This window comes from Callospermophilus lateralis, chromosome X (assembly GCF_048772815.1).
Source record: "Callospermophilus lateralis isolate mCalLat2 chromosome X, mCalLat2.hap1, whole genome shotgun sequence".
NCBI lineage: Eukaryota > Metazoa > Chordata > Mammalia > Rodentia > Sciuridae > Callospermophilus > Callospermophilus lateralis.
Window position 1 is genome coordinate 69,154,372 of NC_135325.1, and position 16,027 is coordinate 69,170,398.

At 38.0% G+C, this 16,027-nt stretch overlaps 1 protein-coding gene across 1 annotated transcript; it reads right to left on the reverse strand.

Moving 5' to 3' along the window:
- Positions 1 to 487: 487 nt before the first annotated feature.
- On the reverse strand, positions 488 to 15,323 carry Tnmd (tenomodulin). The gene is made up of 7 exons (XM_077107439.1): positions 15,276 to 15,323; positions 14,978 to 15,109; positions 5,947 to 6,087; positions 5,653 to 5,754; positions 2,514 to 2,667; positions 987 to 1,153; positions 488 to 697 (listed from the first exon to the last, which is right to left on the reverse strand). Exons 1-7 carry the CDS (start codon positions 15,321 to 15,323, stop codon positions 488 to 490), a joined length of 954 nt encoding a protein of 317 aa, XP_076963554.1.
- Between the last annotated feature and the right edge of the window lie 704 nt (positions 15,324 to 16,027).

Consider the following 16,027-nt stretch of genomic DNA (forward strand, 5'->3'; position numbering starts at 1 on the left):
TAAGTTATGGGGTTTAAAAAAATTTTAGTTGTAGATGGATATAAAACCTTTATTTATTTGTTTATTTATATGTGGTGCTGAGGATCGAACCCAGTGCCTCATACATGCTAGGTAAGTGCTCTACCACTGAGTCACAACTGCAGCACCAAGTTATGGGGTTTCAGAATTCTTATGTTTTACCTTTTCCTACTCCCAAACCTGAGGATGAAATGCATACTTGCATTGTTGCCATCCATGTTACGCCAGTGTGCTCCATTTCAGTAACCAGGAGTATTCTCAGAAAACACCCAGTGTGTTCAGTAGCAATCAAGCCATTGATGATGATGTAGAAGTTTATTAGAACATGAAGAGAGGAATTACCTACAAGTAATTCTGGAGTCTTGGCTACCAGAAGCCAAATGCCTCAGAGGCAGAAATTTATTGAATAGCATGCATTTATTATATGTTAGCTGACAGAAGGTCAAGCATTTGAACTCAAAAATTCCTATTAGACCCTCCCCAGCATGCGGGCCACCCACCAGTTGCAAGGCATGATGACACGACAGATGACCCGTCCTCCTTGGTAGCAGTATGGATATGGGTAGTAACCTAGTAAAGGTTCACAGACACGGCGGCAATAGCGGTTGCCTCGACGACAGTAAATACAACAATAACCTCTCTCATCCAGCATGGGGTCAAATTCGATTCCATTTTCCGTCTGAAAGAAGAAGACAGTGTTGGAGAGTGAAGTTCACTGGGAATAGGTCCCCCAAAGGAGGGGAGGACTCTATGAATAGGGAGGGGGCTGGTGAGAAGTTCCTTAATCCAATTGTGGAGATAGTATCAATAGTGATCAAAATTGGTTTTGAATGAGCCTCCTGGAGAGTCTAAGTTGTTTAAACATTTGTTAAAACCATATCATTCTTCCAGTAATTGTGATCTGGGGGGTAGTTAAGTTTTGTGAGGGATTTTTTTTCTTGTTTAAAAGAGTAATGAATGTAACTCACATAGTCGTTTATTGGAAGTTCTTCCTCACTTGCTTGTCTGGTGTGACGAGTCTTCTCCACCTTTACTTGAGGGACCACCCATTGCTCATTTTGTTCAATTCCCTTTTTTTCATTGGTAGGAAAGTGAAGATCTTCACCATCTTCTTCAAAATCTTGTAACTCAGAAACTAAGATAATAAATATAAGATTATGGTGCAATTGTTTTGCAAGTGTTTCCGAAAGAAGTGTTTAGGGGAGTAGTAGTTGGGGATAGAGATTTTCATTTTGTCTTCTTATTGATATCATTTAGGCGTGCATGGGCCACTTTCCAAGCTCCTTCTGCTAATATTTTAAGGAGTATTTTCCAAAACAAACCTCACCATTTCCATGCACACAGACTTCTTTACTTGTTTGGCATCAAACATATTGTGTGCTTTGCCTTATTAGTGTACTAAATTAAAAACTGAGGACAAGGGACTTCTGTGTCTCCCACAATTATTTTACACATAATTGTTCAAAAACTATTTCTTGGCTATCTGATTTCATTTGGCATTCTCTGTCTTCCTACCTCTTCCCTTCTCTTTCCTGTCTTAAATTTCTTTAAACCTTCTATTCAAAAATAATCTTGGATTTATAAAAGAGTTGCAAAGATAGAACAGAGTTTCCATATACCCTTAACCCAGTTTTTCCTAATGTTATTTTACATAATCATGATACAATGATCAAAACTAAGAAGTTAGCACTACTACAATGCTATTAGCTAAACTATAGACTTTACTCAGATTTCATCAGTATTTCCACAAATCTCTGTTTTCTGTTCCAGGACACTACATTCCATTCACTTATATATTTTTTTTTAATTTCCAAAGAAACCAATAGATGCATGTATCTATAAGAGCACCTTTTCTTGAGTAATATAGTAATCTATGTTTTTCAGAATGAGGGAGATGAAAGTCTGTGTTAGCTGGACAGAATAAGCTGTCTAAGAACTTTTGCCTTCTCTGGGTTGACTAGAATTTGAGGGCTGGATTTTTTTTTAACTCCAGACTTCTAGCCCTTAATTACTTTTTATAGTGATTCCTAAAATAGCCACGAAGACATTTGTATTATAGTGATTGTCCTATCTTCTTGGGAGAATACCACCATTTGACATAAAGAATCCTTCTTGAGACAACAGAGCATGTTTTAGTTCTTCTCTGTGTTCTTGGATTGGACCTACAGTGGTTTGAGCAATAGTGTGGTGTCTCTGCTGCAATGAATATAGATGTGCAAAGAAAGACAGATTAGCTTTTTGCTATCACTAGTCACATTAGGGTGGTATTACCTTTGTTGAGATACTTAAAAGCCTGTCAGCATTAATTTATCTGATTTATAACTTGGCTGTGAAAAATTCCCGCCTCACTGGCAGTCAGCATATACAATTTCATCCAAGGAGATACAAGCCGATCATTTGTTTTCCTAGAATTGTAGTCACTCAGTGCTGGAAACATGAATCTGTTATCATCTTTGGGAGGAGAAGTAGGAGGGAGTGGGGATAGGGTTACATACCTGCTATTAGAGTGGGATTGATCCAATACATAGTTACATTATCACAAATCTCCAGAATTTTGGAATTTTTTAGAAAGTCTCGGTTTTCAATTGGCTTTTCTGCTGGGACCCAAATCACTGACTGTTCAAAGAAAGTTGTGGTAATTTCTTCATTCTGAAAGTAGTTGTTCAGGGTAGGAATTGGAGGAGAAATTAATAAAATGAGTGAGATGTTACAGGATATTGGAAAACAATATGCTTTGATTCTGAATAACAATTCCAATACTAGGGATGCTGGTGAACTATCTATGTGTCATTGCATACAATAGGTGCCCTTGGAGGAGTTAACAACTAATCCTTTCTTCCTGGGTCTAATAGCAAAGCTGCTCACTGAAATAAGAGCCTTCTCTGCTATCATTTCACTTGAAATTGGAAAGGCTTTCCCTCATTTTCTTGGGGCCCCCTGGGGGAGAACCCTGAGAAATTTACATTTGTTTTCTCTCTTTTAAATGGCTGTTGTGAGTGCCTGCTTTGTTTTAAGCTTACAGTTAGGATTGTGCACAGGATTTGATTTGAAGCTGAAAAAACTCCTGTGATCCAAAGTAGTGACATAAGTTAAATAGCAACTGAACCTAATATTTTGGTTTTAAGAGATTTGTCTGTTAATGGTAAGTCATTGTAGTACAAAATACGTTTTTTATATATTTTAAAGTCTGGTCTACAGTTTATGACTTCATTGGCCCTACTGCTATTTCATACCTTTCATTCTACATACGTAGGTCTAATCTCACTTAAGTGTTTTTGTTTTATGGAGCCTTTCTAATATTGTTAATAATGATACCTTCTCTTCAATTGCTAGTATTAAAAATAGTTTTCTTGTATATCTAGTTCTTTCTTGTCATTAAGACTTTAACATACCCTGCCCGCACTGGGCACTCTTAATAAGGCTTTTTTTCTTTTCTATTTTGTTTATTTCTAGTTTTACAATTTTTGTTTATTTTCTGAAATATCCCTTGGTGTAATTTTTCCCCAAGCCATTCACAATTTTCAAGTCCTGGCTATTTTTCCCTTGACTCTGTAAAGACATTGAGATGCATTGAAAGGGACTATATAAAATGAGGGTTGATACGCTGATTAGCTTTGTTAGCAAAATAAGGGCTATTTATATACCTGCTCTGCATGTTTTACATGCACACACCATGGATATAAGTGGTGAGGAAAGTACAGAATAAGAGATTGTTTTGTCATTCAGGACAAAAAAACTGTTTCTTAAAAATGAGTGTCAATATAAAAAGTAGAATTTTTGAAGACACAGTGATTTTGCTATTATGAGATGAATACATGCGTTGTTTTAAAATTCAGCAAACTTAACTAAAGAATAAATGAGGGCCAAAATGAGAAATTATGGGCCTTTGGCTTTATCTCTTTTGGAAAAATAAATCTACTATATCACTTCAGGCTCTCATTGCTAGGTGCCATGCTCAAAGTCTTATTTGGTAAAAATCATCATATGATATTGCATATTGCTTTTTAATCCTATTGATTCTCATTTCATCTTATCATTGCCTCCTATAGTCATTCCTGATAGTCTAAAACTTGTTCTGTTCCTAAGAAACATCTAACTTAAGTTTATTTTTAAAAAATCTAGGGGCGGGGGTTGTGGCTCAGTGGTAGAGTGCTGGCCTAGCACGTGTGAGGCTTTGGATTCGATCCTCAGCACCACATATAAATAAATAAAATAAAGGTTTTGTGTCCAACTACAACTAAAACATAAATATTAAAAAAAAAATCCTACAAAGCCTGTCACTAACATAGACCTTGGTAACAGAGCATCATTATCTTTGGGGATAGTTTTTCTTGGAAATTGTAACAACAAAGTTTGTAATTTCTCTGTCCAAGAGAAGACCAGTAGTAGGCTTCAAGACTTGAGTCAGGAAAAGGAAAAATTGTCCCCATCATCTCCCAAAAAAGAAAAGGAAAAGAAAAAGATTAATGAGTAGGTGAGAATTAAGATGAAGATAGTTAGGTGGTAGAAAAGTGACAAAAAAAAAAAAAAAGAGGAGACAGGGAAGAAAGAGAGAGGTTTTTATGATATATAGAGATGTCACTGTGTCATTTCCATAATCTCATTTTTGATTTGCCAGTTAAGCTCTAAACTAAAGTGAATCAAATAAGATGAAACAAATGCTTGGGTTGTTTTTCTTGCTGTAGTACGGGTGTGCTATCACAATATGACCTTAGCTGAAGCTCTCCCTTATCCCCCAACTCATAGCTACATATTGCAATTATAAGTAGGATACCAGGGAAATATAAAAAGCCTCAAGGGTGATAATTGTCATTGTATTTTATGCAGCAATGATTCATCTCCCATTAGGCTTTCAGGGCAACTTATTGATTAGACCAGAATTCTAGGGTCCCTCACCCTAACTCAGTAGTGTTTCCAGAGAATTCTTATTACACTGATATTCTTGTCTTCTTTGCTTTTAGTAAGGAATAATAATAAATGATGTGTATTATTTTATCAGCTGACAAGCATAAAGCAGTGAGGTGAATACACTAAAATATTTAAAATATAAACAAACATTTATGAAAGAAGTTGCAAGGGGGCAGGGGTTGTGGCCCAGCAGTAGAGCACTTGCCTCACACATGTGAGGCCCTGTGTTCGATCCTCAGTACCACATAAAAATAAATAAACAAAATAAAGGTATTGAGTACAACTAAAAAATAAATATTAAAAAAAAGAAGTTGCAAGGACCCCGGGTGGTATTGGTACTTATTTTTAAAAAATGCTTTACCTTAGGCAGGATTGCTTTTGTTCCTCTGGCTCATCCTTTTTACTAGAAATGATTTGTTTGGGAGCAAGTATATATAATGTTGATGAGTAGTCAGTTGTAAAAATATAGTATTGCATCAAAAAGTATGAACTTTAGTTTTTTGAGAGGTCTGATTTCAAGTTACTTACTGGCTGTATGACCTTGGGCAATTCACTTTTTGTTTCTGAGTTTAATTTTCTATATCAAAAAATGAGAATAATAATAATTGTGCCTATCTATAGGGTTATTCGAGAATCAAATGAGAGTACAGTATTTAGTACATTTGTCACATAATCAGTACTCAGTAAATGATACCTTTTACTACCACTCTTATTATTCTTACGTACCTCATCTATTTCTTCTTCTGGTTCAGAAAATTCAGGAATCACTTTAATCTGAGTTTTGATAAAGCATTTTTGGAGACCTACAAAGTAGATGCCAGTGTATCCCTATAAGACAACAAAACAATAATAAAATTTCCTGATATAGCTACAAATAATGAGTTCCATCATCTCAGTGCTGCAGACTAGCACAACATGAATTCAAAGGAAAATTTTGTCTTGTAACTTATATGAAAATTAATTGACTCAATTACTCTAATATTTTAAGTGGAAGCCTTAGGGCTCAAATATCCAACTTACATTTTTAAAGTCATGTACTTCCAATGTTTCATCAGTGCCATTTCCACTTCTGAATATTTCAGTTCTGGTCATAGGATCAATTTCCATATAAATCTTCCTCTTCTCTCCATTGCTGTAGAAAGTGTGTTCCATGTCATAGGTCTGGGAAAGCAAAGGAAAATAAGCTCTAAGATACTTGGTGCATCCCTTCATAAGATACTTTAATTGGGTAATATCTGGGACACCTTCTCTTTCCAGAGCCTTTGTAGTGAGGTGCCATCTCAGCAGCTTGCTGTTGGGAATTCTCTGAAACTTGAGATTAAAGAGAGGTGCTTTTTGGCACTAGGGTTGGCATGGGGATCCCTTCAGAGCCAGTATTTTGTATTCAAGCCAAGTTGCTGAGCTAATTACTAAGAATTCCAACAGTTTTCTTGGCAGCCTCGACTAAAAAGCAAATGATATTCTGCAAACCAGCTTGTAAAGTATTTTCCCCTTGTGTTAAGCCGAGGGATCACCTAAAACCTATGCTGGATCTTTAAGCTACCACTTCCTTTTCCAAGTTCTCTGTGATCTCCTTTCCCAACCATGAAATTCACTTTGGCCAAGAAAGAGATTTGAACACATTTAGTGTGGTTAGGCATTATTCTCTATCCCCAGGTCTTTAATATTGCCTCAACTTTGGGCCCATCCTTTATAGAATGCATAGATACTTTTCTTGGCCAGTATATTAGGTAACAGTCTTATCCTGTCCTTGTTTCCTTCCTTTTGCCTTTTAAATTCCAGGAAATGTTTATTGTCTTCCCACAGCCTTCTATTTTATAGGCTTACCAAACTCATTTAGTTTAGTCCTGAGTCCTATTTTCCAAACCTATTCCACTGTTTTCAAGTTCTCTAGATTATTCTATCTATCTATCTATCTATCTATCTATCTATCTATCTATCTATCTATCTAATCAGTAGCTATGTCAAGTACAATGTATTAAATAATAGGGACTCTCATGAGAAGAGTCCCTTGGGAAGGATTCTTATCCGTTCTTTCTTGAGTGGCTAAAACAAAACCATAGACTTCCTTCTTCTATCTGAAAGAGACAATTCTTTTTCTAAAGACCAAGAAGTCTATTCCCATAAAGTATTCTAGTTTAGGAGAAAATGCAGAACTTACAACCTAGGACATATTTCTAGGTAGAAACGACAAGTCTAAAGGAGTTTGCTACCTGTCACAAATCAGGCCTGATCTAATGGTGTAATTTGGAAGTCTATCTTCTTCCTGTTGTTAGGAGGCCTTTGTCTGATATTTCTTCATATTCATTTGTCCTTACAAAAAAAGTTGGAAAGCTAAAAGCCTGAAAATGCAAATCATCCACAGAGCTAGCGCTGCTTTCTAATGATACAGTTCCCAGTGGCAGCCCCATAGAGCTTGTACTAGTTTAGGTTGTTTTTTAGTGTCTGCTGATGTCTGTGACAGCATGTTAGTTTAACCTGGTCAAATTTTCCCCAACTCAAGTAGAAAAACAAGTTGGAAAGATTTGTAGAAACACGTGTTACTTCAAGCATGAAAAGTCTAATGTGGCTGCTGAATAGAAAAAACAGAGGCAATGTCATTTACCTCTTTGTAGCTCAGCAGTGACTTGGACATGGTTGGCAGTTAAGTATTTGTTGAATAAGTATTCCACACCAATGAAATATTCTAATCTTCCTAAAGAAAGATTTTGAACATTGGCAAGGTCTTTTAAGAGATCATTTTAAAAGGGAAGGGGAACACTATTTAGAACCCTCTAGCAATTGCAGAGTTAACTCAGGAAGTCTGGCCTGGTTTGTGACAGGTAGCAAATTCCTTTAGACTTGTTATTTGCTTCTTCTTATAAATTTGTCCTCAGTTCCAGCTTTGCAGCTAGCTGGAGAAGAGAAACTTCTACCTATGGCAACAAATTGAACTCTCAGTTGGCCTGACCTAAGCAGAGGAGAGAGGCATCCACTTCAGATTCAGCCTTGTCAGGTCTCCCAACAGGGGGTCGTTTCCTTAGAAATACTATCCATTGTTGAGACAAATGTTGACACCACTAGCCATTGGGGGCTGGGGTGGGGTGTTTGTTTCATCAGTAGCACCACTGATGGATTATCACATGGAAAAATTAGGTTAGAGACTAGGGGATGTTGGACTGCTGCCTACCTGGGCAAAAGAGAAAATATGAACTGTATTTTCAATCATTACTAGAAGACTATGGAACCATACTGGTGACATTTAAAATTTCAGTGTATTTCAGTGGAATGAGTTTTCCTGCACTGTTGGCAATGCACTTTACTTGGACACCTTGCTAGAAGAAAACTATTGGAAACTGTGAAACTCAGCAAATCTTGATTATTTTCAACATTCCTGCAAAGAGATTTTTTTTTGTTGTTATTTTGTTTTGTTTTGGTGAGAGAAAAAGGGGCCATCCTGATTGTATTCATCAATAACTTTGTTGATTTTATGTTAGTAATGGTAGGTTGTTAGGTAGAGTGGGATGGGAATGACTTCATTTGTGTGTGAATCCCTGGTGGGGGGTAGGAGTGGGAGCTATGTATTCACCCAGATGGAATTCCACTATCAAAGGTGTCCTTTTGGAACAGACTGTCCTTTGTCTAGGAAGATGATGCCGGTGACTCACTTTGGACTGAGTAGGGATGGGTTTGAGCAAATCCAGACATACTGTCTCGCTTGGGTCCCTGTGGAGCACACTGCTTGGTAATGGCTATGCAAGCTTCACTGGCCCATATGAAGACTGAGCTCATGCCTTTGGCATCAGAAGTACTTTGCTCTCTACTAAGCTCCCTGGCTCGGGGGTTGAGGGTCCTTCTGGATATGAAGAAATAGATGTCTCTGTCCTCTCCAGGAGTAAACTAAAATAAAGACAGGATGGCTGGCCTGAGAGAGATGTGAGTGGGCACAAGCAGCACATTTCAGACTCGGCTCTGAATTCAGTTTTATTCCAGGAAGGACAGAGCAAGGACAGCATATGATGACTAAGGCCCTGCCAAATTGGCAAAGAGGGAAAGTTAATCTTTGGTGCTTCTCTTTTGTGGTGTCTTTTCATATCCTGTTTACTCTGTACCCTCATAGTCTTTTACCATGCTCTTCATATCTCCATCTGTCCCTTTATCTCCTGTCTAGACATCCAAGAATCTCATGATGTTTCAGGTACCTTGTGTAAGAGACAAAAATCAATCTGACATATGATTTCTCATTTAGACATTAGCAAAGGATATTTATTTAAAACTGAGTTCAATACTTCCCTCAAAGGAATGAAGTACTATTGAAGGATTTTAGGCATGATGGCACTAGGGATAGGAGATGTTTGGGAGCAAAGGCATCCTTCCATAACAACTCAAATGGGCTCACACTCCATCCATACATTAAGGCTGGCTTAACTATAAGATACAAGATGTTGAAATGGGACAAGGAATACAATAGAGTAGAGTATGAACCAGAAGTGAAACAAGGAGATGTGTGGTTAAACTCAGGAAGTCTGAGACCATATGGAGGAGAAACAAACCAATTTTTCTTCCTTTCCCAGAATTCTGTCCTTTGTCAAGTTAAATCCTACACTCAGGCAGCAAATGAGCCCTAACATCCCCCTATAACAGTTTTCCCGCCCTTGTTTGTAACAGTCTCTGAGATCAGAAAAGAAAGCTTTTTATGAAGAGTAACGCTGCCTCGAACCTCAGTGTGATAGATATGTTTTGGGGGCAAATAGCTTTAGCCTGTCCTGACAGGGATTTGAGGGAATTTGGCTTAGGTTTGTTTTTTGAAGCCTGTGATTAATCTAGCTGCTTTTCTCTTCACCTTCATCCTTTACTGTCTGTTTATGAGGTACACTCTCCAAAGGTGAAATACATGCTCAGAATATCTGGCTAGCAAGTGTTAGTCTGGAAGGAAGGGAAGGAAAGGCATTGTACCATATTATTACTGATCAAGCCTGTAGGAATTAAAAGGCCTCTGGGTATTTCTATACCAAAACAGAGCAGACAGATTGTTTCTCAAGCAAAGTTGGACTTCTGCATCTTCGATCATCAGCCCTGAAAAAAATTGGCATAAGCAACCAGACATTCCTCTTTTTCAACAAGAAATAGCCATTTATTTAATCTACAAACTTGTGTTAGCTGGGAAGTTTTCCCTTGCCCACAATCCCACCTCTAACTCTTCAATGCAGCTGAAAAATAGTGAAAAGAATCCCCAGACCAGTTTCTAGTCCTAATTGAGCTGTCATATCTACACGCTGTGTGACTTTGGGTAAGTTACTATATGCCTCTGAAGGCTCAATTGCTATCTCTATCCCTCATCCCTCTCTAGCTGCAATGTTTGATTGTTGGCAGAATCAGTTCTGCTTATATTTGGGCTACTAACTGGCAGGTTGATCATTGGACTGTAACTACCTGTTAATCACCTGAACTACTTCCTCCTAGAGCTCCATTTCCACTCTCAGCCACTCAAAGACAGTTCCTTTGAAGGTTTGGGTTCTTTTTGCTAGTGTTATGTAAGGTACTCAGCAAATGCTATCTTAGGAGGATGAAGGACTAACAATGTGACCATCATAGCCCTGGTCTGCTTCATGTATTTGGTGAGAACTGCCCCTGAGTAGCCCAGAGTAAGAGTAGCTAGCCCAGTGGGAGTTGTATAAGGGTGGACTTGGATCTTGCAATGCTGTAAGAGGAAAAGAAAATAAAACAAAGTCGTCTTTTATAAAATGCTGATGTGGCACCATCTGGTGAAGCTCAGTTCCTCTGCTATAGAGATTCCAGATACATCTCCAACTTTTTCCTTTAGAGAATAAATGTTTTTCCAGTCCCACATTTCACCCACCAAACTGTTGTATATGAAAGCCTGAGAAATCTAGGCAGGAAAATTGTCTCCCTTGTGTGTCTAGAGATGAGTGAAGGAAGTTGGTCTTGGGCTAATGCTGATACTAGAAAAACAGACACAAAGAAAACTTGATCAGACTTGACAAGAAAGTACTTCTGAGCAAAAGACTTTCAGCCCAATAAAACTGTGTTTGAAATCCTGGGTGAGACTGTTTTAATGGTCATCTTCAGTTGAAGTGGGGATGAGGAGGGCAGAAGAATGCCGGCCTATCCATATCACTTCTCATTTCATAATGGTAGCATGTAGAAGTTGAAGGAACATCCTCAGGAATATGCTGATACCTGTGTGGGCCTGTTGCAATCAATTAGCTCTGAAGTCACCAGGCAGTTCCTGTGCATGGCAGGGAGGACCCCATTTCATTTATTTAATTTATCATTCTTCTGCCTCATTCCACAAATAATTGGAGGAAAAGAGTACAAAATCTGTGCTATGTTTATAAACTGCTGATATATGACCTGGCCTTTTTCTAATTTGTTTTCTCCATGTTGCATTCATTATCCAGGGTGTTGGCTTCTAAATGTTTTAAGTTAAATGGGGAACACCAGGAGCTTTTAAAACCAAGAATTTTTCTCTTGTGAATATGCTTTAAGGATCCCAGGGCAGTCACTGTCTGGGAGTGAAACCTTAATGTGATGCTGTTTCAAAATTGCTGGGACTGAATAGGTCTCTTCTGCTGGGATAAGAAAGCTGAGTACAGAGCCTGATGGACCTGGCTGACATTCAGCTCAAGTAGCTCCTATGCATGCTGTGGCTCAGGGGGCCTGGAGCCTAGAAGGAAGTACAACAGCTCATCCAGAGTTAGTCTTCCTTGTTTCATTTTATTTTGATTTCTTTCTCTCTCAGCTGTGTGTGCCCATGTGCACAGACACAGAAAATGCATTCTTGAAGTATGTGTGGAGGCAAACATGGCTTCCTTTCCCTCTGGTATCAGAAATCTGGATATTTTGTACACACTAATATAGGAGGGAGGGAAGGACTTACTAGAATGGGAATGTCAACAGCAGATGTAGGATGTTAAATAAACACTGTTTATTATAAACAGATGTTGTAAAACAAAATAAAAAGGAGATGTGGTGGAGGCTGGAGGAGCAAACACTAAGAGCTTGGAGGAAGCCCAGGACAACAAAGAAAATCACTGCCATCAATAAGCACAATAGCATCAATAGTTCTTTCTACCAAGGGCCCCATAGTCCCCCAGGAGTCCCATAGGCTTATCAAAGAAAGTAATGAAGAGCTTGGGTTAAAATCTTCTATTATTTCTTGCTATACTATACTGTTTTTTAAGAGTACTTTTCAGTTTCAATGGACCTTTATTTTATTTATTTTTATATGGTGTTTTGAACCCAGTGCCTCACACATGCTAGGCAAGCACTCTGCCACTGAGTTACAAACCCAGCTCCAAAGAAGAAACTAAGGTTTTTTTTTTTTTTTTGGTGTGTGTGTGTGTGTGTGTGTGTGTGTGTGTGTGTGTGATGCTGGGGATTGAACCCAGGGCCTTGTGCAGGCAAGGCAAGCACTCTACCAACTGAGATATATCCCCAGCCCCTAGACCATACTCTTAAGGGGAGTCTTAAATTTGTGCAAGGTACCTGGATCCTTTTTCTCTGGGAATCTTCTTCCAGACTAATCTGATTACTCATTGATTCCCAGGATTCCTAAATACACTTGGAGGCAGGGGCTTATTCTGAGTCTTAGCCATTGGGAACATGGATGGTCTCTTGGGTTTCTTTTCTGAGACTTTGAAGGTAGTAGCGAATTGAGTAAAGCATCTTATAGTTTGTATATCCACCTGGTCTCCTAGTTTACAAAGGACCCAAGCTGATCTGTGGTGAAAGCCAGGATTTAGATATCAAAAACAATAAATCTGAAATCCCTCTTGGAATGGAACCAAATTAAACCTTTGCTCTATAGTGGAAACAAAAATGGTATGGTGATATGCTACTGTGACAAAATGTATAAAAAAAAAATTCCAAGTCTTTCATGAAGTAATCTGCTGACAATCACATCCCAAGGTGGATTACTTCATGAAAGACTTGGATTTTTTTTTTATAAATTTTGTACAGTAGCATATCCTACCTTTTCTACGTATACATTGAGCAAGTTTTACATTTGGTTTAAGAATTTCAGAATTTGTCTTTAGCATTCATTACGAAAAAACCTGGAATAAGAAGCAAAGATGATGTAATAGGGAAGTAGAGGAGACCAGGAACCCTACTAGTCATTTATAGCTGCACAGAGGCAAATAGTACTACAAGTTTAGAAAAACACATAAATTCTTTAAGAATAGCATTTGCAGTACCAATGGCTACAATAAAACAAGAAACGCCATCTAGCCCCCTATTTAGGCAGGTGTGTATGGATGGTCAAAGGGATTGGTTTCCTACTACATCCAGTTAAGTACATTATAGCCATGGAGAACAAAAAAGTTTTTAATCTTCTAACTCATGTATACTTTTGAAAGGATCCAAGATTCAATTTACAGGGCAGCATGTCACCTTGAGAATTAGTTAAGCGGCACCAAAATTATATCAGAATGCATTTTGGCACTCTCATTCATTTGCTATTTCCTTTCTAATCTTGATTGCTTTGTGCATCCTGCTAGTCTGAACACAGGTGGCTTCTCTAGAAAGGCACCTAAGCAGTAATAGTTCAGAAGCAGTGTGTGTGTGTGTGTGTGTGTGTGTGTGTATGGTGTGTGTGTATGTGTGTGTGTGTGTGTGGTGTGTGTGTGTGTGTGGTGTGTGTGTATGTGTGTGTGTGTGTGTGTGAATGTGTGTGTGAATGTGTGTGTGTGTGTGTGTGTGTGTGTGTGTGTGTGTGGAGAGGGGAGGAGAAGAGGATAACTATAGGCATTGGGTGATTCCTGAAATCTTTTCTGGAACAAGGTGTAAATAAAAATGCAAACAAATAAAGTAGGCTGGTTTGCTCTCCCTCCTATTTAAACTTGATAAGGTATCTTTTGAGAATAAATGGTAGGCAAAGGTGTAGAATCTGAAGGTAGCTATGCTTTACTTTTCTCTTTTTGGGGGGGACACTTAGCCACAATTTATTTTCTATTTTCCCCTGTGCCTCTCCTTCCCCATTTACTCATATTCTTTCCTCTCTACACCTATCACTCCTTTGGCTCCTAATAGTCCATGCCAGCCCATTTTCTTCTTGTCTCATTCTCCCTCCTGGAACTGTGCCTTTTCTTCCTTAACATCTGTTACCAAATATAAGTGATCATCTCATGACAACAAATTAACAATAGCAATAGCAGCAGTAGCATCAACAATAACACAAACACAGAGAAAATATAGCAAAACCAGAGAACCATCTTTATATCTTATAGTTTGTATGTTTATTAATTCTCTTTCAAATGGAAATTGTTAGCATGAAAGGACTCTGGTTTTATTGGGATCACATCTAAATTGGTCCATTTGTGAGTCCCAAAATAACAAAAACACTAAAGTGCACTAATACAAAGTACAATGGTCAAACAATCTTTACTGAATGACCCTAATATTGCAAGCTTTCTGAGATATCTGTGATTAATGACTTGGTGTTTCTTGCTTCTACTTTCTGGCATTACTATCTCAGTGGGGCAGTGATGATTGTGGTTTGTGAGAAGCTGAAAAGCTCTAGCTTTTTAATCATAAATAAATGCAAACTCAGGTATACAAATTGCTTCTTATAAAAAAGGAGCTTGTTGTCTGTCCTCACAACAGATGCATTAAGTCAGAAACATAATCCCTGAAAATTCTTTGCTGCCATTTCTGGTGGTTTGTCCTTATGTGGTGGTATAATTACTTTTCCATCAGTTTCTGCCCAGATAATTGAAAGAAAGATGGAAAATATTTTTTTTCCTAACAGTAAAAAATTTGCTTCTGGGAGGAGACTTAACTCCTTAAAGCCAAAGTATTATAAAAGAATGGGCAAACCTACATCTTATCATTACTAACTAAAATGTAGAAGACAATTTTACCCCTAACAAAATTATTAGAAAAATAAAAGAGAGCAAAATCTTGATTCACTTTTTCACACCAGAAAACAAACACAAAAAGGACTTAATGATTTTTTCATTTTCAGAGTAATTTACACGTCAACCACTGGTTAATTTTAATCAACTCAGTACAGAAGCACTGGATAGTGACATACATTTACTTTACTTACTTTCTTGGGTGCTTCTGGCCAGAAGTGCTTGCTCCCCCAAAACAGGACAATCAGAGTTAGGGCCAAGATACCGATCACCAGTCCGCAAATCTTAAGTGATTTACATATCTTCTTGGATTTAAAAGCTTCTGCCTAAGCAAAGAACAGAGAGAATGGAACAATACACAATAATCCTCAAAATAGCAAGCCATAATTCAAAGTCTCCTTTGATTTTACTTTCTAATGTTCACATTCCAATTCGATAAATCTACCAAACCATGCTTCTGCTCAAAAGGGAAAAAAATATGAATCAACTTACATTTAGGATGTGACAGTCCTCACAGTTCTCTGGAGGATTCTTTGCCATGGTCTCTCAGCACACAGTACTCCTTCCCTGCTTTGAGAGGACTGAGAGACCACTGCTGAGGTGGAGTTGCAAGTGAGTCGGCTAACAGATGCCAGAGGAGAAGCTGAATTTATATGGCTCAAATATGTCATACCAGAGCCTGAGGGAGCCCAGGGGGCTCCTGTGCTGCGATTTGTTACATAGATATACCCATATATGTATATAACTTCTGTGCACAGAATTCCATCCATAATGGCAAAGACAGAAGGTTATAATGAAAACTATTGTCCTGGGGGTTGGGTTGGAAGGGGATCAAGCCTAGGACACATTGAAATGATTTTTTTTTGCTATGAACTTAAAATATCAGTGGCAAGACATGCTGCACACTCCAGAAATAAGCAAACAAAATAAAAAGGAATGGAGTTCTAATTTCAATTTTATTTCATTCAACACATATTTATTGTAGGGATATTAAATGTCAGGCACTGTGCTTTTTGTTGGAGATACATAAATGAATAAAATAGTGCCTCCTTCACTATGTAAAAGCTCTTGGAGAACTGAGATCAATGTGTACTCACCTAATTATAACTAAAAACAGGATAAAATAAAGACTAATTTTAATCTCTCTCTCTCCATCCTGTGTCTCTGATTATTTTCCTTTCCTGGGTCCTCTTCCTCAGTTGGTTCCTTAATGCTGATATTTATTATGCTTGTTTCTTCCACTG